At 37.8% G+C, this 25,395-nt stretch overlaps 1 protein-coding gene across 4 annotated transcripts in view; it reads right to left on the bottom strand.

The window, feature by feature from the left end:
- Nucleotides 1-16,041, bottom strand: part of ctnna1 (catenin (cadherin-associated protein), alpha 1) — a 193,499-nt gene extending 177,458 nt beyond the window's left edge. For 2 of the 4 annotated variants that reach the window (XR_012389377.1, XM_073921163.1), the window contains exons 1-5: nucleotides 15,767-16,038; nucleotides 13,048-13,156; nucleotides 12,750-12,945; nucleotides 7,726-7,892; nucleotides 1,418-1,537 (exon numbers count right to left, since the gene is read on the bottom strand). Coding sequence is in view for 2 of the 4 variants with exons in the window: in NM_131456.2 (NP_571531.1) it covers nucleotides 1,418-1,537; nucleotides 7,726-7,892; nucleotides 12,750-12,945; nucleotides 13,048-13,152 (588 nt within the window). In the remaining 2 variants the exon portion in view is untranslated. Of the gene's footprint in view, nucleotides 1-1,417; nucleotides 1,558-7,674; nucleotides 7,893-12,749; nucleotides 12,946-13,047; nucleotides 13,157-15,766 lie in introns of those variants that run through there. The other 2 variants (NM_131456.2, XM_073921162.1) reach the window with 2 other exon arrangements.
- Nucleotides 16,042-25,395: the final 9,354 nt, after the last annotated feature.

The following is a 25,395-nucleotide window of genomic DNA, read 5'->3' as shown; positions in this document are numbered from 1 at the left end:
AACAATATTCTTTCTATTAATCGGTGAGCTCACCTGGAAAATTCATCCAGAAATCCATCACTGTTGACTACTGCTTAACTTGATAAGCCCGAAATAATCCCAATTCCCATATCATTTAAATGGATTTTGTCGCTCTCGCTGCTCAAACCCAGTCGTGCTTCTCGCCAACCCAACAACCGTTAAGAAGATTGTTTGTTCTATTATGCATCAAATCATCAACCAGAACTGCACTACACAATAGTTTGTACATTGAAATCGCAACAAATATATCTGCGAGTCACGTTGCAGAATTACATTTATTAAAGATTAAATCAAAGATATTAAATTTTATTATTTGTTGCAGGATGGCCATGTTTTTACATTTAATTGTTCAATTTCTGTACTTGAATACTGTTAGACTCCCCGGAAAACCATAAACAGGGTTTCTGCCGGATTTACAGAGTCAAATTTAAGACTAAAACCTTTTTAAGACCATCAAGAAAGAAATTTCAGACTTCTATAGGGTAAACGCTGAGGACTTTTTTAAAAGTCTAACAGAAGAAGAAAAAAAATCTACTAGCCATATCAAGAAACAAATTCTAATTTGTAATATTTTGGTCACATACTTTAAATAATGTCAAATCAAGCAATCCGTGGTTGTACACATGCATGTTTTTTCAACCTTAAAAAAAAGCTTTCACTTTTTCAGAGTAGCGTTCTTCAAAATTAAATGATGAAAAGTCTTGGGCCTATTGGTATGTGTGCACTGCTGGGGAAGGTTTATATATTTATAACCACTTCAGAGGATATTGGGGGTCACGAGTCTCAGGCATTGTATGGGGGGGGCTGTGCTAACACACTTAAACAACTGCATTAGATTTATCCAGTGTAATTGTGATGTCCATGTCAAACGAACGATAAATAAAAAAATATATATTAGTTATAAAGAGTTTTGCTCAATGTTTTATTAAGATGCATTGAGGGTGATTGGATTTGTGTTGGATCGATTGGGTAGCTTTACATTAAGGACAATTAAGACCTGTTTAAAATGATTTAAGACCTACAAGATAATATTTCAATGAATTTAAAACTTAAAGGCCTATAATTTCGTTTTTAAATTTTAAGACCCTGATAGAGCACTGTTGATTTATATATTTTTGCACTGTTGATTTATATATTTTTGCTTGTAATTTATAATATTTCATGCAGATGCACTGGATAGAAAAAGACTTGATCATCCCAGTAGATCTAAACTCATGAATAAAACATCAGCAGATGATTTGAATAGCTCTATTTAGAAAGATTTCATATCGCAGGAACACAAAATAATCGCAATGTCAGATGTTTCCAATAGTGTGCAGCCCTAAACTACAGCATTTCTTGCAGCACATGTGAGTGAAAAATGTAATGCATCTGCGAGCAGTTGCTGTGTTTTTACCTGCTGCCTCTTGGCCGCCATCATGTTCAGTTTGTCAACCTCTGGCTTCAGAGCTTTGTATTGGATGCCCAGGTCTTGCTCAGTGCCAGCATTACGCACCTTCATCAGGTTCTCCTCCACCTGTGGGTCAAATTCAATAACTTTTAAAAAACAAGCCTTAGGCCCAATTCCAAATCTATTTTTGCAGCCCTACCCCTTACCCTTACAAAAGAGGGTTAAAGGGAAGGGCTTCAAAATTTACCCCTAAGAACTGGGACAGCACTACAGCAACTGCACATGTCATCACATGCCCTCGCGATCTCTTGCTTCAAATGAGATCAGACGATGGCGACTGCTGTAGTGAGTCCAGTTGCATTATTTTTTGGTATTTATCTTCAGGAAATTACTGAAAGCATATATCATGTTCTCATAAAGATCTAATGTGGCAATAAGATCGTAACTGTACTGTGTATTTACACAGTGGCCATATTCATCTATGCACACACCAAAAACAACATTAACATTATAGCAGACACTGTAAAAAGCTCATTCTCAGCAACTAGACATTACTGACAGGGTATTAAGAGTGTTATCAAGTGGCAGAATGTTGTGGAACTGCTGTACAGAAGTTATGATTTTGGATTATAGATTGCGATTTTTTGGGGTTTTTTTAAAAGCATGACGGTAAAACATGAATGTGGTTATGAATATATTAAAACATCTGTTTGTTTGTCATAAAAATTAGTAATAATGACAAAAAAATACTAATTTGTGGATCTCCTTACTTCCGGGTTCAGCAATGCTGCGCCTGTGGCTAATGTATTCTGGGAAATTTTCTTACCCTTGGTTTCGATTGTGGTCCTTAAAAAATCTTTATTCGAAGGGGTATTAACCCCTTCCCCTTAGCCCTATGCCTTCAAGCTGAAGAGATTTGGGACATCCCTACCCCTTGGCGTGCATGTGCAAAACGAGGGCTAGAGGTAAGGGGAAGGGCTAATAAAAACTCACTAAATTAAATAGTTAATTGGTCCAGTAAGCTTGTCGGGGTATCACAAGCCAATCTAGAGGCTGTGTACACCAGGCAGCTAAAGAGAATTACAAATTCAATTTTAAGTGACACTGCTCATCCCCTACACTCAGAGTTTCAGCTCCACAGGTGTCTAGTATTAAGCTGTAGAACGAAATAATACAAAAATAGTTTCATACCAGCAGCCATTAGACAATTAAATAAGGCATAGACTAAAGCAGAGGTGTTTCAGTGACTTGTATATTTTAGATAGTTTTAAACATTTGTGGGGGTGGACACTTAAAGTGATTATTCATTTGTTTTTTATAATTGTTTTTTATGTTTATGTTTTATGTCAATGTTCATTTGTTGTTTTAACTATGCGAGTTCCTTTGTGTGGCACTGTTATGAGATGAGGACTCTTGACTGCAAACCAAATCTACCTTCGGGTATAAATAAAGTAACTTAACCTAACCTAATCTAAGGGTGCTTTTACATCTGTAGTTCGCTTCATTTGGTCCGGACCAAGGGTAATAAATGATCCATTGTTGCATCTTCTGCTGTCGTTTTCACACCACACTGCTGGCTTTGGTTGAACCAGTTGAAACGAACCAAATTGCAGTCATCAGCTGACAAAATCCACATCTCTTATTGGCCAGATGTTGTTGAACATATTTCCTAAACTGCTTATTGATTGGTCAGAATTTACGTGCGGGAAAATGCCAGTGAACTCCTGCAGGTAAACAAAACCTTTTACTCTGGAGGTTTACTGATTGTATTCCTGCTTTAGACAAACTATACATTACGAAAATGAAGCGCAGCCGCGGCTGGAAAACAGTGTTTAATGCATCGCTCGTCACTTCAGGAGGAGACGTGAATGAATTTAGCTAAACTGCGACATGGTCATCTTGCGGAAATATTACCAACGATCCATCAGGTTTTCCCCCCTCTCTCTCTCTCTGTTGGTAAAGCGCTGTCAACAAATATTTTTCCTTCAAATCCCATAATGCACAGCGCATCGGTCTACGCCAGCTGAATTAGTACAAAAAGCGCAGTACTTTTTGCGGTTGGATCGGTTTTAGTATGGATAATATTCTCACCACAAACGAACCGCTCCAGGGTTCCTTTGAAAGCGTACCGAGACCACCTGTTCAAGGGGGTCTCGGTACGCTTATTTGATCCACTTTTGGTGCGCACTCGAGTACGATTGCTGCATTCTCACCTGCCCAAACGAACCTTACCAAAAGTGGAAATGAACTCTAGTGCGATTCAATGGAACTAAATAAGGCAGGTGTGAAAGCACCCTAAGGGGTAGAATTGGGATTGGGCCTTAATTTATAGCCTGAAATTAATGTTTTGAGAGATTTCTGAAAATCCTTCATGCATTATTTTTCCCGGCAGGCTTTGTATCGGTTGCCTTATAGCTATTTAATATAAAGAATTGTAAATGTTGTGTATATGGCTTTCATTTTATGTCAAGCCTCCTTTGGACAGATGTTAAGAATTTGCAAGTTTGCTAAAACCGCTAAAACAGGATGCATTTGGTTTGTCCAGAGTAATTGTGATTAGACATTAGGCATTTTTTTTAAAAATGAGCCTTAATTTAATGTAGCCTGAAATAAATGTAATGAGAGATTTCTGAAAATCCTTTATATATTTTTCCCTGCAGGCTTTGTATTAGTTATCTTCTATTGAAACTATTTTAAACTACCCTTAGGCGGTTTATATGAATATTTATAACTTGATTTTGAGATTTTTCTGCTTTTGTTATTAGAGACAATATAAAGACTGGAAACTAGATCAGCAAACCACACCACCTGGTATCATAATAGGTAATAAAAAGCAGAAACGATGAGAAAAGCAGCACAACCGAAAAGCAGTTTGGTATCAATATGAACTGATTACGCTGAAAAATGATTAGTGACGTTTTCAGTGAGCCAGAAAATCTGCCACCTACATTTAATTGTAATGAGCGCACCCCATTCAACCACAAAAGTAAAGAAATAAAAAAAAAGACAAATAAATGTCAAACTCCATCATGATTTCTCCTTTCAGAGTTTACTCTAATTAATCCAACAAAAGCATTAGCCAAACCATTACTACATTAGTCGAAATCAGACAAGAGGAATATTTCACGGTCACACAAGCATGCTTAAAAAGCTTTATTTGATCATTCAAGCTGAGCTCCCAGAACAGAAAAAAGCAAGAAAAACAGTGCCTACTCTTCCACAAGACGACTTCGGTTTCCACTTGCACAAACGTCCATCATAAACTTCAAGCGAAAAACACTGGCAAAAAAATCTAATTGTAACAGTGGGGGAAAAATAATCCACCTTTATCTTACATTTCCAATGAAATCTCTCAGAGGAAAGCTTTTCACAGCCCTGCCAACATTGTGAAATCATTTTATGCACAAACGTGACAAGACCTCTCTACGCCGCTTCAAGGACTAGGCAAAGTGTGATTCAATAGCCTGCTGCTTGCAGAAACAGAAAGTGGATGTAATCTAGTTTGTACCAACAGCCTATAGACCTAATGTAAACAAATCTAATACAAAACCCAGAGAAAGTGCAGGCTACAGCAAAGCTTGCAACGTGCAGTTCTTCTTTTATATGAAGTTTATATTCACACAGTAACTGGCTTTGCTGTGCATATAATTACTATTGGAGGAAGTTAAAAATAAAGTTGGGCAATAAAGCCGGAGGGCATTAAAAAGTACTGACACCAGTGCAGATAATGAAGGAGGTAAACTCAAGTGGCTTTGTGTGTGCTTTAGCCAGCCTTCTGGACCAATGCCAGATCCCTGTGGTACTTCCTTCGGCTTTAGATACAGTGACTGACGAAGGCTGGAGATAATGAATTTGGGGATTGGGGGGTATAAAGTTAAAAATTGAAACCAGCGGTAGACCTAGTGCTGTTGCAAGATATGAATGTTCAAAATAACCCGGCTATCATCCATCTCCAATGTAAATGTTAACACCATTATGACTAATTTCCATCTTAAAACATGTGTTCCAACAAGTGTCATGCATTTTAAAAAGACCAGCCTGATATTTTGCCAGAGATTTCTGCTAGTTGGCACGATTTTAGCCTCTCCAAAAATGAAACAGAAATTGCTGGGCACATACTCTGCCCATTTTCACATAAACCCCGCAGGCATGTCTGGAGTGATCAAAATGCTTAAGGAATCGCTTACCCAAAATGAAAATCGTGTCATCATTTACTCTGGACAGTCACCAAATATTTTTGCATTCCTCAAAAATGGATGTGACATGCCAATGAAAATGCATGTGTATGAAAGATGAAAATCTGATTATCAGTGAATAATGGTGAGTTCAGACAAAGCTAACACACAGCTTCAGATAAAGGTGTAATGGGAGAATTATATGGATCAATTTTATAGGTACTGACCGACAGCCAGTGTTAGAAATGAAAGGGGGCTTGTTGCAAAACTGGACACCAAAAATGAACAAAGCGCTAAACAAATTTAAGACAAAGGGGGGGAAAATATGCCCATGAACAATTAAACTAAACCCTCATGTCTGTTGTGATTAAATTGAACTGTTAAATCAAACCATCAAAATTAGCAAATCTCCGTTTGCAGTAACACCCTAAGATTTGTAAACACTGCACCAAAACACTGAGACTTATAACCAATCACATTAGTTTGCTATTTACTTGTTCCTTGTCCCTGTTCCATACAAATCCATTAAGGTCTACAGTGTTCAAAGTAGTTTTTTTATGCAAATTTTAGTACCAGTTTTCTACATTGTCAAATATGTTTTGTTCCTGTTAATCAGAAAAGCACCCATTTTTCACCCGACAAAAATTATCCTCCAAATATGGCTTTCAGCTGAAAGAGTAAAAGACTGAAAATATAAGCTGTTTCCCTGTCCAGTAGTTATTTTACTGTGATTAAATATGGATATATTATTGTTTTTAAAAATCATTCATTCATTTTTTTTTAATCTGCTTTGCCGGTGCCGGGTCGCAGGAGCAGAACTGTGCGTTCACAAGTCATTATTCAATAGGAGCCAGCATTGATAAGCGTCGAGCAGCGAAGCGTCTTCGCTGGTGTGAGGAGAGTTGAAATCAAGTCACAATATGGTAATGAGCTATGATGCAGTTAAGCGGCAATGAGTCATAATGTAGACATCCACCGCTTGAGAGGAGTCCAGAGAACAGTCACTGTGAACTTTGGTTCTAACCACAGTTGTTTCGCAAGAGGTTGATTATTGTGGTCACTAGATTTCCAATTATTTATGTTTTCTTACAGCGACATTTTAAAAAGTTACTGATGTGCATTAATGTTTGTTTGTTTTTTTCAAAAATTCCAATGCTAACTATAATGACAATACAAAACAGGACTGCTGCTTTAGAATATTTCAGACATGGACCTATACTGAATAAGTGAAGCAAAGCCACACCACACACAACAGCCTGATCTTCCACAGTTAAATGAATTTGATCAACATTTTCACGTTAGCAAGCATGTTTTTTATGCGGGAATGTAACCGATTTGTTGCAACGACCCCTTTAAATATGAGATTAATGTAGCGAATTTTGACACTCTTGCCCGCAGAGCAGTGAAGGCTGCAGACAGCGTTATCGCCAGAGTGGCCAAAGCGAACTTTGATGCTCTCATCGCCTTTGGTGAACGCAGTTAGGCAAGAACCCCAAGCTTCCCTCTCCCAGATACTTCTTCCAGCTCCTCCTGGGGGATCCCATGGTTTTTAAAAACTATTATAGTTTAAAGTACAAAGCTTAATTTTTAAAAATCCTACAAAATGACTTAATAATAATAATAAATATGTAATAAAATATTACAACAAAGTATTTTTGATTTCAGTTTTTGGCAAAGTGCATCCAGTATTTCCAGTTGTTCCAGAATTTTCATTTTGGTTAATTCCTACATTTATTCCTGTAAATCAGTGTCAAATAATCCTTCTGAAGAGACCCCCTTATATGATTATCAAGTGTTTTGGGTCTACAGCAATGCACGTGAAAAGTGCTAAATATCATTCATTATTCTAATAGGCTGATTTGCGTAATCAACAGAGCTGCTTAATATTTCCGAGAACACCATGAGGATTAAATGAAGCTATTTATTTAAAATAATCTACTGTTAAACTACAAAAGTGCTTAATGTCTCCTTTTACCAATTTATTTCATATTTGTAAAATAATTTAGTTGTATGTCTTTGTTTTTTTATGAGAGGAAAAACTTTAAAGTTGGGTGCATTTAAGGTCAAATAAATAATACTAATTATCACTTTCTAGTCTATTTTGCAAGGATTTTTTTAAAGTGTGTGCATGTATCTCACCAGTTTGAGTTGAAGAAGAAGTTGGTAAACATCAGCCATGTCAGCCAGAACAAGCAGATGAGTGACTGCAGAAAGAAGGGCACGTGCAGCACGGACCATGTTGCCTCTTTTCACTGAAGAACAAGGATCCTCTGCAAACTCTCCCGAGGCCATCTTCATGGATTCTCCTACAAAGATATATTAAAAAGAGGAAGAGATTAATAACACTTTCTAATTTGTCCTTTTGTAGCCCTGCTGATGATGCAATAGAAGCAAGGTTAAGGAAACGATCATTTCCCAATGTGGAAGTCGACATTAAGAGATAACTCCACATCTAAAGATGCAATTACTTCCAAAGACGCCCTTTGAAATGCTAAAAACGGGACCTAATTATTGTGTTATTTGATTAAGTTCTGCCTGTTAACTGACACTGATAATACTCTCCAAGGTCACTCGCGAGACAGAGCAAGCATACAGAAGCTGCTAAAGGTTCTTCAGTGACAAGCCAGCCACACAAACAATAAGCACGACAGGAGAAAACATCAATAATTCCCTTTTACAAAGAGCTACATGGCGAGCTGTGAAAGTTGAACCGACAATTCAGGCGGTAGGTCTGATTCAGCCACCCTGCGGTTTGTCATAAAACAGAACCGGCACAACACACACAAAAACAACTACAAGGTGAAATATGGTGCTAATCACCAGGGCAGAGGGTGTTCATGTTCAAGGATAAGAGCCAGTGGTTAGAAGGTGACAGGTTAATTATATTAGGATGTCATTTTGTGAAATGCTAGATGGAGAAGAAAGTCGGAAGCCGTGAAAAACACAGCAAAAAGCAAAGGCTCGATTCATGTCTGCTCATAACTAGAGCTCTCTGACACATGCTAGCACACCAAACGAGTCCTTTCAGTGAAGGTCGAGTCCCCGGGATAACACTGATGTCTTATCTGATGTGCCTGCGAAAGGGTGTCATCACTTGCCTTCAGATCCCGGCTGGCTCATGTTGAAATCTTTTCAATGCGACAAAGCAGAGCATTTTAACAGCAGCTTAAAATATACAACCACAAGCCTCACGTCGAAAAATGAACTGAATGAAAGTCTGATTTGCACAAGCAATGCATTAAAAAAAAAATGCCAAAAGTACAAGTAATGGGCAAGTTCATAAATAGCCTGAACTGAAATGGACTCGATGAAAAGAGAGAGAAATCAATTTGAGGGGGCCATGAGTAAGAGCTTTGTGCTTCGGAGGGGGGTCTCATTCTTTCCTTTGTTGACGTTTAGAAAAATACGCACAGTGTTCCCTGGTAACAGGAAGTGAGAATGACAGCAATCTAAAAAAACAAGATTTTCTGGGTTGTTGCACAAGAGGTGGTTGCCACAGACATTGAATGGCAGCTCTAAGACCCTCTCTATTTTCACTCAACGCTTAAAAATAGATTCGCTGCATCACGGACTGCACAAAAAGCCAGGAAAACTATGGACTCTAGGACTGTCATTCCTTCATGAGGCGACAATCAATAAGACCATTTTCACGGCTCTGATAGTGATCAGTGCACGCATAATAAACTCACATCTACCACCTCTGAGGAAATGCTCACAAGAGGACCACAGCGGCTTGTGATGAAATGTTGAAAGTGGACTTCTGAAGGCACAATGAGATGCCTTGGAGGGAAGGAAGACGGCATTATCATTCCCAGCATCCTTCATCCATCCGTTTGAAAGGTGCGAAGCAATCAGAATCGCTTTCTATGGTAAATAAGACACATCACACCCAGGAGACATGTTAATGTTGCACGTAAACATGCAGTGGCTACTCTGGAGCTGTTAAGGAGAAAAATCGTTCAAGGATTCAGTGGTTTGTAACGCAATGATTACATTTGCCCGGCTCGCAGAACAGCTGGTAAGCCACAGCTGGGTACTGGGATCTCTTTTCAATCTAGGAAAGCTTTAACCCCACTCAATGGTGGCATTATCAGCCGAGCCATGCATGGTCAAGCAAAACTGCATAGCTGACAGTCTTCGGCACCAGCGAGCAACAGCATCTGGATTCCACAGCCAGTGACAGCATACCTAAACCAATGTGACATTCACACAGCAGCAGTGCTGGCCAGTGCTTGACAGATTTTACAGCCCAAACGAAGCCAATAAACACGGAGTGCCGAGTCTGAAACTGACAAAGATGTTATTCCAACAAGTGATAAGTGAGATGAGTGTGCACAGAGCATCTCAGAAGTGCGAAATGCCACACTAATTCCAGAAGAAGGCTGCATTCGCTCACATCAGCCCCTCGCTTCCAATGAGATTGTACAGTGACGACTTTATGGTTAGAGGTTATTTACATCACATGCCAGCAGACTTGGTCTGAAGTCTGGCATAAGTAAAGCATCGCCTTCTCCACATCTGACATCACCCATGACAACTGGCAGGCTCCATGTATATATGCAAGATGTTTTGCCCATGTTTTCTCATTCTTGGCAACAGAGCATAAACAAAAATATCTTGATGGATCAGCGCGGCAAGTCAAGGCAAGCTGTTCCCTAATGAATGTGACAATTCCTTCTTAGCATGAGAGCACAGCCGCATACCTAGGATTAGTTAGCAATAGGTGTCAAAAATCCATGCAAATTTACTTTGCACCGCAAACTGAAGGATTTCAACCTCACGCTGATATGATGAGGCTATTGCATTTAATTTAAATGACTCAATTGAAAATCTGCGTTAACTAGAGTGCTGCGGTGCCAACGTATCAATATCAGCAGGATTTTTAATCAAAAATGCATGGTAAACAAGGCACAGAGAAATGAGTCGTCGTGCAATTTGACAGGGTTAAACCCTTCTATTAACCCGTCTTCTCGATCCTCTTACCGCAAGGAGACATGGCAGAGATACCAGTTATGTTCTGTAATGAGAACGAACAACATGAGATTGAATGAGGGGATACACAGGACAACAGTCTTGGGGGAAGTACACACTCTATTGCACGATAGCAGCAACACAGATAGCAAAAGCCAAGCCCTCTTAATTCAAAAATCCACCCGCATATGCAGATAAGCACAGAGAGATAATGAAAATAGGAAATGAAAGCACTGATTAAAGTCATTATTTGAATTAGGATATTCAACCTTTTCTTGTAATAGTGTCAATGGCGGCAGACACTTTTGAACACTTATCACACAGTTAAGACTAGTGATGATGAGTACTGACAACGGTTTCATGAACAGATTAATATTAAAATAGTCCAAATTCAATGGCCATTTCTTTTTAACTGAGTACAATATTTTCACTCCAGTTTATTGCTGAATGTTTAAATTGACTAACAAAATCGATTAAACAAAGACAAACAAGACAAGTAAAAATTGAATAAAAATATATTACAGTGCACTTTAACACTAATCAAGACATTTTTTCAAAGTGTGTGGATATTTAATGCCATTCCTATAATCAATGTAATGATATACGAGTAGGAATGCTCATTTCGGTTAATTTTGTCAACAGACAACTGCTGCTTGTTACCTGAATATTAACAGTTAACTGGTCAGATTAATATAAAATTATTTAATTTTAAAAATAAATAATTGACGTGTCTATTTTGTGTCTGACACATTAAATATTGCATTTTAAAACGCTGATTTATTTTAACATGCAAACACCAGCATACAGAACAACAGAGCATCTTAACGCACATGCAGTGTTTCCAACAGCAGACAAAAAAAATTTACCTAAAAAAATAAAATAAATATTTCTGCCCTAGATATTTTTCACTTAAATGACAAATTTAGAATGCAAAACAAAAACACTGACTGTGTCCTTTTTAAGAACCAGCATTAGCCGTTTTTTCTTCTTCTTCCAAATCAAAGCAAATAAAATTAGGTTAGCAGGCTACCTCAAAATCGATCGCTCCATTGAAAATATGTATTTAATTAATGCTCCGCTGTTATTGTTATATCACAAACCTCTGTCAACATTTAACAGAAGTCATTACTTTAAAGATTATGTCTTGAGCTTCGGGTCTACTTCTGTGCTGTTATTTCCTCTCCCACTCGCGGTTTATGTGCGCACGCTGCGTGTGATGAAAAACAATGACAAGGTTCAAATGTTGAATTTTGTAATGTATAGGCTACTATAGTATAACAATTTTAAAAGCAAAATAGTCTGTAGGTACGTGTGGTTGCACATGTTACCATCCCACGCACATCTATGCAGCCAAACTTAAAAATATATTATTTTTATTTTTTATATTTTTTTGGTTAACTGATACCATTAATCAATCAAAAATGCACCTTTTCGCTTTACGGTGAATCGGTTATTATGAGCATCCCTAAATATGACAATGTTTTAAATGCTATTGACATGATAATTTAAATACTAATTACAAGAAATGCCTTTTAGTAAGCTGTACTGTTTCTATTCAAATACTTTGATGTTCATTTATGTATATTTCCTACTTTAAGTAGTAAAGCAAGATCATCAGCTCACACAATGCTTTAACTTGGTACTAGTACTACTGCTAACACCATATTAAAGGTCACCTGAATAATATTGTTTGAATTTCACACAAAAAAGGAATCATTTTAACAGCTCAGGCTTTTTGTTCTTTTAAGTAGTAACAAAGCTCTTTTCAACTTCAGTGTGCCAAGAAAAATCTTCTGTATAAAGTCATAGACCTGGTGACCCTGGTTGAACTATGGGTAATTTATTAAAGTGCTAACTTGCCATGTTCTTGCCAAAACTTCTAAACTTTTTAAATTGAGACTGCATTTTTCCTTTAACAGCCCTAAATTCTACACAAGATACATTTTTTAATGAGTTTTAATCTAACAGAGTTTTACACCATTTTTGATGGACAAAATACAGCTGGTCCATTATCATTGTAATGAACACATTTTTGAAACAAAGCGTGCTCAGGCGAGAATGCAATGCGAGTGCGGGGCGTCGGAGGAGTCGGGACAAGCAACTGTCCCGGCAACTGTCAAGGCAACTGCACATGGCACGAGCCCTAAATGCCCAAAACACCAGTGCATGCTAGTAATACCCTTCCGATTTACCTTGCTTGCGAACATCCTCCACCGCTGCGGTCAGCTCTTCCTTCAAGAACTGGCTCTCTTTAGCAATCTTCTCGCCTTTCTCCAAGAAGTTCTGGGTGGCTTCATCCACTGAGGCTGCCAATACGTGAGCCTTCTTAGACCGCCCCTTCTTCTTGTTAGATGGACCTTTGTTGCTGGAGTTTACAAGTGTGGTGACCTGCAATAAACACAAAAACTTTAAGAAAATCTGTGACCTTTTGTGTTTAATACAGCAACAGAGTGGAGAGACAAAAAAAAAAATTTTAAAAAGTAGCCTGACCTGGGTTACCAATGGCTCCAGCAGTCTTTCCACAGCAAGCGTACGGATCTCCAAACTCTTGGGATCCCATTTGAAGTTGATGTTAGCAGTGTTAATGCTCGTCATGTTCCTGAGGAGACAAAAACGATCAATGGATTAAGGGGTGGCAAGACAGAGACAAATCAGCAGCCTGGGGCTTTGTCTTTTATCAAATCAAATGTCACATGACAGACTCACGTTAGTGCACGCATCCGCTAATGATGTAAACATTCCACACCGCTAACCAAAACTAACCCATACTTATGCTGTCTGAGTAGCTGTGTTGCCCACTGCGCTATTTTCCATTCAAACAGTGACTGCCATTGTATTGATCAGCAATCTTGCAGTGAAGGACAGGGATAATCAGCCTACCCTGAGGGCTCTGCTGTTGTTGCAAGGGTCTGTCTGCACTAGACAGCCAGACTAAATGGACATTGTTTGCTATATAGGTCAGGCAATGCCGACAAAGTGGGCGAGGTCAGTGTTGCATGACCAATGCATTGGGAATAAAACCTGTGAATTTAAATGTGTCCTACAAAAAGTTAGGTTGTTTAATTTTGGCCTCAGAAAACAGACTACCAAGCATTCAATAACGAAAATGGTGCCAAATGGTGAAAATGGAAAGTAATTTCCATTCATAAAGTCTAATTTGGGTGGAAATATTGCTATGTAGGTAGAATTGGTTTATTAAAAGGAGACAAACAAGACCGTAGTGTGTGTATGGGTGTTTCCCAGTGATGGGTTGCAGCTGGAAGGGCATCCGCTGCGCTAAACATATGCTAGATAAGTTGGCAGTTCATTCTGTTGTGAAAATTCCTGATTAATAAAGCGAAGACAGAAAGAAAATAAATGCATGAAAACAGTGTTGCCCCCCTGTTACTGAGAGTCTGATATCATGGCAAAAACAGTCATCCAAACTACATTCCTAATACACACAGCAGGGCTTGCAAAATCTGGTAGCTTGGTATTTTCTGGTAGCCAGAAATACATCCACTTGTTGATGATAAACTCTGTAACATATTGGAATGTCTATATAGCTGCAAGAAATAACCTAAAACAATGTTCACTTAACATCATTTGTTTGGTTATAAAAAAATAAATAAAATAAAAAAAGGTATATAAAACTTGAAAGTTAAATACAAATTTAATTATTTAAAATTAAATATCTAATAAGAAGTGTCATTATATATTTATTACTTATAAGTAAATGTATGTTTTAATAAATAATGTTTTTTTTTTTTTTTTAGCCTGCTTGAATTTATATTTGGGCTACCAAAAACTAAAGAGTGCCTGGCCGAAGGCTACCAGAAATGTAGAAATTTTGCAAGCCCTGCACACATGCTTAATAAAAAAAACCTATTTTAAAATTGGAATCAATGTGTCCTTTTAGACACAAAACTACTGAAGAACGTGTGATTACAGATGCAACCTGCAAACTTTGAACCAGAGTTTTAGTATTGTGTTATTTTCATCAGAAATGCAAGGCGTAGTTTGATAGAAAACTTATGACACGGGAAGTCTGCAATAATGTTTCTCATTTATTTTAAATATGTGGCGTCATACACTGAGTTCTGCTTCCTGAGGCTGGGGGCCAACATTTCTCAAATTTTGATTAAAGATTACCCAGGTGATTTTCCCCCCTTTGTGAATTAAGCTTTAATTGATTCGGATTAATTGTTTACTTCAAAAACAGCATTGTGAGCCAACGATAAATTTTGGTTTCATGTGGGCTTTAATCTCAATTTACGGAAACGCAACTGGTACCACCTTGAGTCTTCCTTGACGTTACTGATCGCTTTGTAACTTACATTATAGTGAACTTTTTTTCCTTAGCGACATTACTAATGACTTGTGTATGTGTAAACAAACAAAAATCACATAAATCCTGTCCATGTTACGTTAATTATTTACTTGATGAGCAGTCGTAAAATAAACTACCCCGCAGAGGCTTTACCCCTCATAATAATCATCTGATCTCCTGCATATTATCATTAGCAACAAATGGAAATATTACCGGGCCAACATAGTTTATCTATATTTTAAACACAAAAAAAAGCATTGTTGTGTCTGTAGATAACATGCTGTCTGCATCCTGTATTATTATACTGGGATTGGGAAGGGCAGAGCTCACCGGAAGGGCCTGATCCATGGTTTGTGGTTTAGGTGGAGCCCTGACTTTATGTGATTTTATTTACTCAAAAAGGCACAGATATTATGATTGTCGATCTCAAACATCAAAACAAAAACAGACACACGTAAATAAAACATTTACAAAGAAAAACGCAACAATGAAATGTAAAACTCAACACATTTGCCCTGAAGCTAGACGTGCAGCTAACGGCTAACTAGCATTCCATACTAAAGTTTTCAGGATAGTTTCTGTTTATCCCTCTTACGTGGTTACCAATTCCTTTATCTTTTCAAGACGCGTCTATGTTCCTCAAAGGGTAACTAAAAGACTCTCCCAATGAAAACGGATGTTTATTTGGCGAAATATGAAACGACAGAAACACAAATATCCCAAACATTCCATGAAGTTGCGAAACAAGCTAACAATATCAGCCAAACACCACATTTATCTCGACCATTACTTACAATATGTACACAAATCAAACTAATTATGAAGTAAATGCACTTTTAGTTAGTTAATAAATAAAAACAACGTATTTTAACCACCCAAACAAAAGCAAAACACACTCACCAAATTGCTGAAATTCCTGTCGGATTCAAAATGGAGGGATGAGACTTTTACAAATACTGTGGTAAAGTTTACTTTCCGCGTGTTATAATCTCTCCCAGCCGCAAAACAAAAGCCAAACCATACAATCCACTAAAACTTGACTAAAAGCGCCCGTTTGAGCGAAAACTGGTTAAGTTGGAGCAGTGTTTCGGCGGAGTTTCGGTTTTCCCCGTTTGTTGAAGGCGGAGAATGATGGCGGATTCCCAGCACTGACTCTCAGCGTTATCAGGTGTGTTAGGGAGTGGCTCCGGCTCCTAAAGTCGACTGAAGTTCGACTGAATGCACAGCAGGGGATATTACAACACAATGGCATCACATTTAAATGTGTGAAGGGGAATTTTAATGTGTCAAAACTCCGTGAAGTACTTTTCACCAGCTTACCAGCTGAATTAGAATGCGAAATGCGCATATTATGGTCTCTTTCTCTAGTTTCAGTCGTGTTTAATTTATTTTCATGAAGAGGCTACAATGTTTTTCATATTTCTTTCTAAATTCAAAGAGAATTGGGGTTGAAAATGGGATGTTTATTTCATGTTGGCCGAATATAAAATAGAGATTAAAAAAAATAATTATTTATAGGCCATTCTTTAACTTGAAGTTAAGTAAAAAAAACTTGTTCAAAATTAACGTAACACAGCCTCATAAGTTTAAACAATTTGTCTAGTTTTAAGATCTATAAGAGGACAAACTTAGATAAGAAGAGAAACATTTTCTCCATCGTGAACTGAACAAATGTCAATTCCAGCACATCTCAATATACAGCTTTTATTTCAAATTGAAAATAATGATGGCAGTCAAACATTGTCCAAGATCATTTTTAATTCTAGTTTAACCAATCTTTCCACAGTATATATAATAATTATACATTTGTCAATTAATTAGTTGAATGCTGAATTGTACACCTGCCACACTCTAATATTTAATATTAATGTGGTTAAGAGTTTATTAGAAAATAAATAAACTGAATATATTAAATAGAGCATGAACTTATACATTGTGAATACACTTTTAATGTGTGATGAGAACTTTTTAAATTTATTTATTTTTTATGTGTGTGGTGATGGAAATGACAGTGTTGGGAATTACATTTTAACAGTTTATTGTGAAAAAATTAAAAATAGCTTCACCGGTTACCTTTGAATTGACACTAGCCTTTCATGTATATTAAACACTCTTTTCTACCTTAATTTTGTTTGGTTTTTAAAAACATCGAAATGACGTAGAACAAATGCATTTCCTTATCAAGCAATATTTACCTTGATTTTTCTTGTTGATAAAAGTTGAACATCTTGAACATGTTCTCTGATAGCACTCTTCATTTTCATAGAAACCACCTAAATTATCTTTCACACAAACTTTTTAAAGCAACATTACAGTGTTGTGGTGGAAATGACACTGATACTGTGCGACAGCAATATTTTGTATAAAAAAATAATATTGATAATAGTCTCACATTAATGAATATAAAATATGTAAATCATTTAGTGCTTAATTAAGATACAATAATAGATACCAGATAAATGTTATTTTCATTGTTGAAGTTTAAAACTCTGGGTGTGCAACAAGGTGAAAACAGTGGTTTTGACTCCTAAAAGGAGGTCGAATAATATGAAAAAATATAATAGAAAGGTAGTCAAAAATATTTACAGTAGGTTTTATTGTTAGTTTGACAAAGAAAGAGGAATTAGAACAAAATTATACATATTTTTGAATATATCCCTGCTGAAAAATCCAGCTTAAACCAGCCTAGGCTGGTTGGCTGGTTTTAGCTGGTCAACCAGGCTGGTTTTAGAGGGGTTTTGGCCATTTCCAGGCTGGTTTCCAGCCATTTCCAGCCTGGTCTTAGCTGGTCAGGCTGGAAAATGACCAGCTAAATCCAGCTAAAACCAGCTTGACCAGCCTGGTTTAAGCTGGACATAGCTGGTTTTGGCTGGGCTCCCAGCCTGGCTAGGCTGGTCAAGCTGGTTTTAGCTGGTCATCTCCCAGCCTGACCAGCTAAGACCAGGCTGGAAATGGCTGGAAACCAGCCTGGAAATGGCCAAAACCCCTCTAAAACCAGCCTGGTCGACCAGCTAAAACCAGCCAACCAGCCTAGGCTGGTTTAAGCTGGATTTTTCAGCAGGGATATGATCAAAGGACATAAAAGTGCCCGTGGTTGAAGAATTACTCTTATTTGTCTTTATTTTAGCTCAGTTTCAGGTCATGTTAATTTATTCACATGAAAAGAGGGATGCTACAGTTGGGTCATGAATAATAAATAAGCTTGATCCTTAACCATGATGTAACTGGTCTTTGTTAAACTGTGGTTACAAATAAATATAAATGCAACAGAAACCATGGTGACAGTCTATCTATTAAAAACTGCTCTCTTTGAGAGCAAACAGTTGCAAACACAGAACAGTTTTATCACATTTTATCTTTGTTAAATGAGTGTGCTACAAATATGGCACCCATATGTATTCATATGAGCTATTTTTTATGTATACTTTGGATTTCTTGTGCATGCTCAATGGTTTACTGTTAGAGATGTCTGTCTGTCTATCATTATTTGTCTGTCTATCTGTCTGTCTGTCTGTCTGTCTGTCTGTCTTTCTCCTTGTCTATATGTCTGTCTCTCTGACTGTCTTTCAAACTATCTGGCTTGTCTATTTATCTAACTGTCTGTATATCTATATAACTGCCAGTATATTTAACTGTCTGTCTGTCTGTCTGTCTGTCTGTCTGTCTGTCTGTCTGTCTGTCTGTCTGTCTGACTGCCTGTTTATCTAACTGTCTATATATCTATATAACTGCCAGTCTATTTAACTATTTGTCTGTCTGCCTGTCTGTCTGTCTGTCTGTCTGTCTGTCTGTCTCTTTGCCTAACTGCCTGTTTATCTAACTGTCTGTATATCTATATAATTGCCAGTCTATTTAACTATCTGTCTGTCTGTCTGTTTGTCTAACTGCCTGTTTATCTAAGTGTCTGTCAGTCTAACTCTGTATGCCTGTCTAATTGTCTGTTTTTTATCTAACTGCCTGTCTGTCTGTCTGTCTGTCTGTCTGTCTGTCTGTCTGTCTGTCTGTCTGTCTGTCTGTCTATCTATCTATCTATCTATCTATCTATCTATCTATCTATCTATCTATCTAACTACCTGTCTGTCTGTCTGTCTGTCTGTCTGTCTGTCTGTCCAATTGTCAATCTAACAGTCTAACTGTATGCCTGTCTATCTAACTGCCTGTCTATTTATCTAACTGTCTGTTTGTCTGTCTACTTGGATCTGTCCGTCTAACTGTCTGTCTACATGTTTAGCTGTCTGTCTTTCTATTTATCTAACTGTCTGTATGTCTGTCTACATATTTAGCTGTATGTCTGTCTATTTATCTAACTGTATGTCTGTCTGTCTACATATTTAGCTGTCTGTCTGTTTATCTAACTGTCTGTTTGTCTGTCTGTTTGCCTTTCTGTCTTACTGCCTGTCTATATATCTAACATTCTGTCTGTCTAAGTGGGTCTGTCTGTCTAACTGTCTGTCTATATATTTAACTGTCTGTCTTTTTTCTCTCTGTCTGTTTATCTAATGTCTATCTAACTGTCTGTCTGTCTGTTTGTCTCTGTCTGTTTGTCTGTCTGTATGTCTATCTGTCTAACTGTCTGTCTGTGTGAGTTTGTCTTTCATTCTAACTGTATATATATGTCAAATATTTGTCTGTCTGTCTGTCTACATGCCAGTCTATCTAACTGCCTGTCTATTTAACTGTCCATCTGACTGTCTAACTGTTTATATGTGGCTATCCATCTGTGCCTGTCTGTCTGTTTGTCTGTCTGCCTATCTAACTCTCTCTGTTTCTCTATCTAACTCTCTGTCTATTTAACTGTCTGTATATATAACTGACTCCTTGTTTGTCTGTCTTTCTAACTGTCCGTCTGTATTTCTAACTGTCTGTCTGTCTGTCTGTCTGTCTGTCTAACTGTTTGTCTGTATGGGTCTGTCTGTCTATCTAACTGTCTGTCTATATATTTATGTGTTTGTATGTATGTTTGTCTACATGCCAGTCTGTCTATCTAACTGTCTGCCTATCTATTTACGTAATAGTCCATCTGTCTGTCTAATTGTTCATCTGTGTCTATCTAACTGTCTGTCTGTCTTTCTGTCTGCATTTCTAACTGTCTTGTCTATCTGTCTGCATTTCTAACTGTCTATCTAACTGTCTGTCTGTCTGTCTGTCTGTCTGTCTGTCTGTCTGTCCATAAGATGGTTTATTGGTTTAAATGGGTCTCGCAGGCCGCCCTGTTGATTATTTAAACAGATTCTGCAGCACAACCCTGGGAAGCCATATTGCTAATAAATTAGGAGACCAGCCAAGACCAAACCAGCTTAATTTAACATATCCTCTTAAGCAACTCTTTCAGTATTTAGATGTCTTAATATTAATGACGACATTTAATCTCCTGGTCAAATTCATCATTTCTCATAAATCTATATATGAATAGGGGAGTAGGAAATGCATGAGCAGCTGGTGTGAGGGTTTTTCACCAGAACACACAGAGCAGCACAAGTGGGTCTGACTCACAGAGGAAGTTATTGAGATGTGAGTCCCGGGTGAGTTGTAGCATGAATAGTAATAATCTTACATTTTCAGCAGTTTATTCGGAGAGGGCACTGCTATAATACAGCCAAGTGGATGATAGTCATTTAATTTATTTGGTATTTCTTTAAGAATTCATAACTGAGGCTTCTTGAGTTTTACATTTGTCGTAATGAAGTTATATTTTATGCACGGCTGTCATCTTGTGGAGGAGGACGAATCTCATATATATTCGGCTTGAATAGTGGTCTAACGTTATCCTCCCCATCAGTCAACAGAGGCCAGAGTTATACAAGCGTCACAAAAATCACACCTTAACCTTTAGTGGAAATGATTGCATCCGTGCATGATATAGTTACGCTCACTGTGTGTGTCATATAGAGCTGTGTTCATTTGGGGGAGGAGGAGAAGCCATGTGTGAAAATATGACATAGACTATATGCACTGCTAAGCAATTTTGGTCAAGGAGGGGACTACAATGTGGATGACAAGTACTTTGTCTTCGCAAGCCTGAATACCAATGTGAAATATAATGAGCAAATCTGCCATACCCAAGTGTTTTGTTTTTTTCCTCGGAGCTTAATGAAGTAGAGGAGCAATAAACAGGTTATTGGATGGGGCCGGGTGTATTAAAAAATAAACATGAGCATCTCACCCATAATGGCTGTACAGAAAAAAAGATGACGGTGCACCTTCGTTCTCCTCAATATGTCGTTTTTGCTGCTCCTCTTGTCTGTCTTTTACTGTGTCATATGGCGGTTTCTAATTTTCTCTTTATGGGAGCATAAAACGGCATCGTGTGTAATTGGCAGCTGTGTTAATTTAGCCCTTAGAAATTCATATTTTCCGCAGGTTACGCATCTCACGGTCGTTCCCCCGTTGGGAAACCGCTGCGGTACCTGGGAAGGAAAATAAATAAATAACTCTCAAACAAATCGGGAGAAGCCAAGTGGTCGTAATACCAATTATAAACACTGAGGAAATTGCTTTAGTGGTAAAGCAGAGACAATAATTTAAACTCAGTGGCTAAGAAAGAGAGCAAGAGAGAGTTTTAAACTACAACATGCTTCACTGATTTAAACAAAAACATATTTCTAAATCACACAATATTCATTCATTCGTTTTCTTTTCGGCTTAGTCCCTTTATTAAACTAAGGACTAAGCCGACTAATACAACCGTGACTAATGCTACTACTACTATACTAACCGACTAATGCCACAGCGGAATGAACCACCAACTTATCTAGCACGTTTTTTACACAGCAGATTCCCTTCCAGCCGCAACCCATCTTTGGTAAACATCCACACACACACTCATACACTACGGACAATTTAGCCTACTCAATTCACCTGTACCGCATGTCTTTGGACTGTGGGAGAAACCGAAGCACCCGGAGGAAACCCACACGAATGCAGGGAGAACATGCAAACTCCACATAGAAACGCCAACTGACCCAGCCGAGGCTCGAAACAGCAACCCAGCGTCCTTCTTGCTGTGAGGTGACAGCATTACCTACTGCGCCACTGCGTCACCCTCACACAATATTTTCATCAAAAAAAAAAGAACATTATTTTCAACCCAAAGACACAACATATTTTTTACACTCCACATGCCTTCAAACTTGTCCAACTCTTTAATTGACAAATAAAAATTCAAATCATGCCTTACTCTTGCTCTTATAAGCCCTTTAAAAATCAGTTCAATCTTTTAATTGGTCTCATACAAAATCTGGTGCCTCCTACTCATGTAAATCAACATTTTTGCTTGTCGTAATATTAAATTGAGCAGACGCCCTTTTCCTTTTTCTTTTTTTCCATATTTAAAATCAAACACAAACACAGTTTTTGTAAACATCTCATCGACGCAAAGAGAAATAACCTTCAATATATTGAAGAAAGACCCCAGTCTTTCACAATGCATAAAACATTAAAAACTGTCTCTCTTTCATCACAAAAAAAGACATTAATCATGCACAGTTGAATTCAGTATTGAAATAAAAGCTTTGACTGCAATAATACCCTTTAAAACCCGCCACTGAACATTTTTAGTCAATGGTGGCTTGTGAACTGATCTCCAAACAGGCCTAACATCACTATCAACACTTAAATGTTCTCTCCATGGTGTATCCACACAGTGTAATTTTTCTTTGTTTGTCACTTTTACACAAATCTTATCCAAAATCTTGCAATCAAATATAATGTCTCTTGAAATCTGTAAACTCTGAAAAATTCTCCACTCCTGAAAGATTTTGTTGTATGACCAAACTTGGAAAAGAATCCATCATATTTGTCACTTTTCATAATAAATAAAAAATTCCAGTCTTCTTGTCTCTCTTTGTCAGGATTAACAGCGATCGTATTGCACTAGATCGCTGGTTCTCACTCAAAACAACCATGGACTACACTTCCGCCTTTGATGGACTACATATACATACATGCACTTCGCCCAGACACCCATGCTCACTCATCTAGACTGATTACACTCGCAACACCTGAGGACTATCAGAGACTGATTGCATTCACCTCATAAGCCACACATTCACTCTTTCAGTTTGCCGAGTCTTGTTATCTGTCACTAGTAACACTACAACGCTTTCTCCTTGTCTTGTTATTAGGGGTGTCATAATTAATCGTTTCTTCAATGCACCGCGATGCAGACGCGGACAATTCGGTATCGGTTCAGTAATAATCATAACCGGTTATTACTGAAGTCATTTACCTCATATGCGCTTTGTGGCGAGGAAGGCGATCGCGAGTATTTACAACGCTGTAACAACTTAATACTCATGAACTGTGCACAATTTCACTGTGTGAGTTTGAGAATTAAAGTAGCCTACCCCATCTCTCTCTCGCTCTTTCTGTCTCTCTCTCTCGCTCGCTCGCTCGCTCGCTCTGCCTCTGTCTCTGTCTCTCTCTCTTTCTCACACACACACACAGTGGCCCATTTGACCTGCTGGCATGACTTTTCTTTTCCTCTCGGCTGTTTTACAGCGTTACTTTTGAATACAGAAACGAGCGCGTGTCTGCAGAGTTTTCTCCACCGTGTCTATCATACATCAGCTGTGAGATCGCCGCTGCCGCCTGCCGCTTATTATTCATCTGAAGAGCGCAGCGCGCAAGAGCCAATCGCAACCGTTTTTGTTGAGGGTGTAACCAATCAAAGAGGTGTAATAGAACTAGACAAGGAGCAGAAATTGAGCTGGATATTTATATTTGTTTATATTATTTGCTCGTTTTGTTTAAAGTTACAGTTTATATATCTGACTGTTTGTAATAAATGACACAATTGTATTACAAATAATAACCTATATAAATATAAATATATTCATACATTTTAATACAAGAGCTGCTGCTGTGAAGAAAATATAAAAGCATCGTCAATGCACCGTGATGCACCGAAATATCGAATTAAACCAAATTGATGGCATGATAATCGTAACCGAACCGAACCGTGAGACTAGTGTAGGTTCACAGCTCCACTTGTTATCCTGTTTATTGACCTTAGCCTTGTTAGCCTTGTTTTGTTTTAGTCTGCCGCCTGCCTTACGACCTCCCACCTGTTATATGATTACGATTCTGGACTGTCTCAAAATACCTGTTTACACCTGTATTGACCATTGCTTGCCTGACTACGATTAAACCTGCATTTGGATCCGACCTTCTGTTGGTGGTGTCTCTCCCCGTGGTTACACTCTTAGTTTTTTGAGCAAAAGATTAACATTTGTTGTTGATCTTATACTTAGTCTTTGAGCGACTGCATCAGCATTGTCCAGATTATCCCTCGCTACTTCTATTAAGTTTTTAATTTTTGTCATTTTTGCATTAAATGCAACTGTTGTAAATCAGGTGTTTTATTAACACAAAGGTCCAAGCGTGCACCATTTATATTTTCCACAGGTTACACATCTTACGGTTCTACCCCCGTTGGGAAACCGCTGCGATTCTCTGGAAGGAAAATAAATAAATAACTCTCTAACAAATCAGGAGAAGCCAAGTGGTCGTAATACCAATTATAAACACAGAGGAAATTGCTTTAGTGGTAAAGCAGAGACAATAATTTAAACTCAGTGGCTAAGAAAGAGAGCAAGAGAGAGAGAGAGGGGGTGCATTAACAACAGCGACTTCTCGCTCTTCAGGCACTGGAACGAAAGAAAAAACAATGTTGGGCTTTGTGTTCAGCATGGACCCTTAAACCTCTCGAGTCTTGCTCTGAATTAAACCTATGGTCATTAAAGGGTGAGAGGGCTGTGTTTAAATGTGGTTTAAAACAGTAATGTGCGTGGCTCTGAGCTTAACAATAGCAGCCATTTTTTACTATGAGCTACTAATCTTCCATTTCATAATTGATCCTTTTTCTTACTTTATTTCTATGGGGCTGAATCAAGCAGTTTCTGTATTAAAATGTTACATCTAAAAGATATATTCATTCATTTTGATGGATCCCTAAGTTGAGGTTGAAATGCAGAGGTGACCGTGCCTTCACAGTAGCTGGACCTAGATTGTGGAATGATCTGTCTGTTTCTAAATCTAGGTTGAAAACTTACCTCTTTGATTTGGCATTTTATCAGAGAAACTTGTTTATTTTAGCTATAATTATATATATATATATATATATATATATATATATATATATATATATATATATATATATATATATATATATATATATATATATATATATATTTGTTTTTTTCTCTGTTTTGATTTGTACTGTGTAGCTCATTGGTCAACCTCTGGTTTTGTTAAATAGTGCTATATAAATAAAATTGACATTGACATTTTCTTTTTTCTTTTTTTTTCTTTTTTACTTTGGCTTAGTCCCGCATTAATCAGGGATCACCCCAGCGGAATGAACTGCCAACTATTCTACCATATGTTTTAAACAGTGGATGGCCTTCCAGCTGCGACCCAGTATCGGGAAACACATACACATTCATTGACACACACAAACATGCCTTCACAGTAGCTGGTCATATTTTGTGGAATGATCTGCCCCTCTCAGATCTGTTTCATCCCTGTCT

This window comes from Danio rerio, chromosome 14 (assembly GCF_049306965.1).
Source record: "Danio rerio strain Tuebingen ecotype United States chromosome 14, GRCz12tu, whole genome shotgun sequence".
Taxonomy (NCBI): domain Eukaryota; kingdom Metazoa; phylum Chordata; class Actinopteri; order Cypriniformes; family Danionidae; genus Danio; species Danio rerio.
The sequence above is the reverse complement of the archived record's forward strand: the minus strand, read 5'-3'. Positions and strand labels throughout refer to the sequence as shown.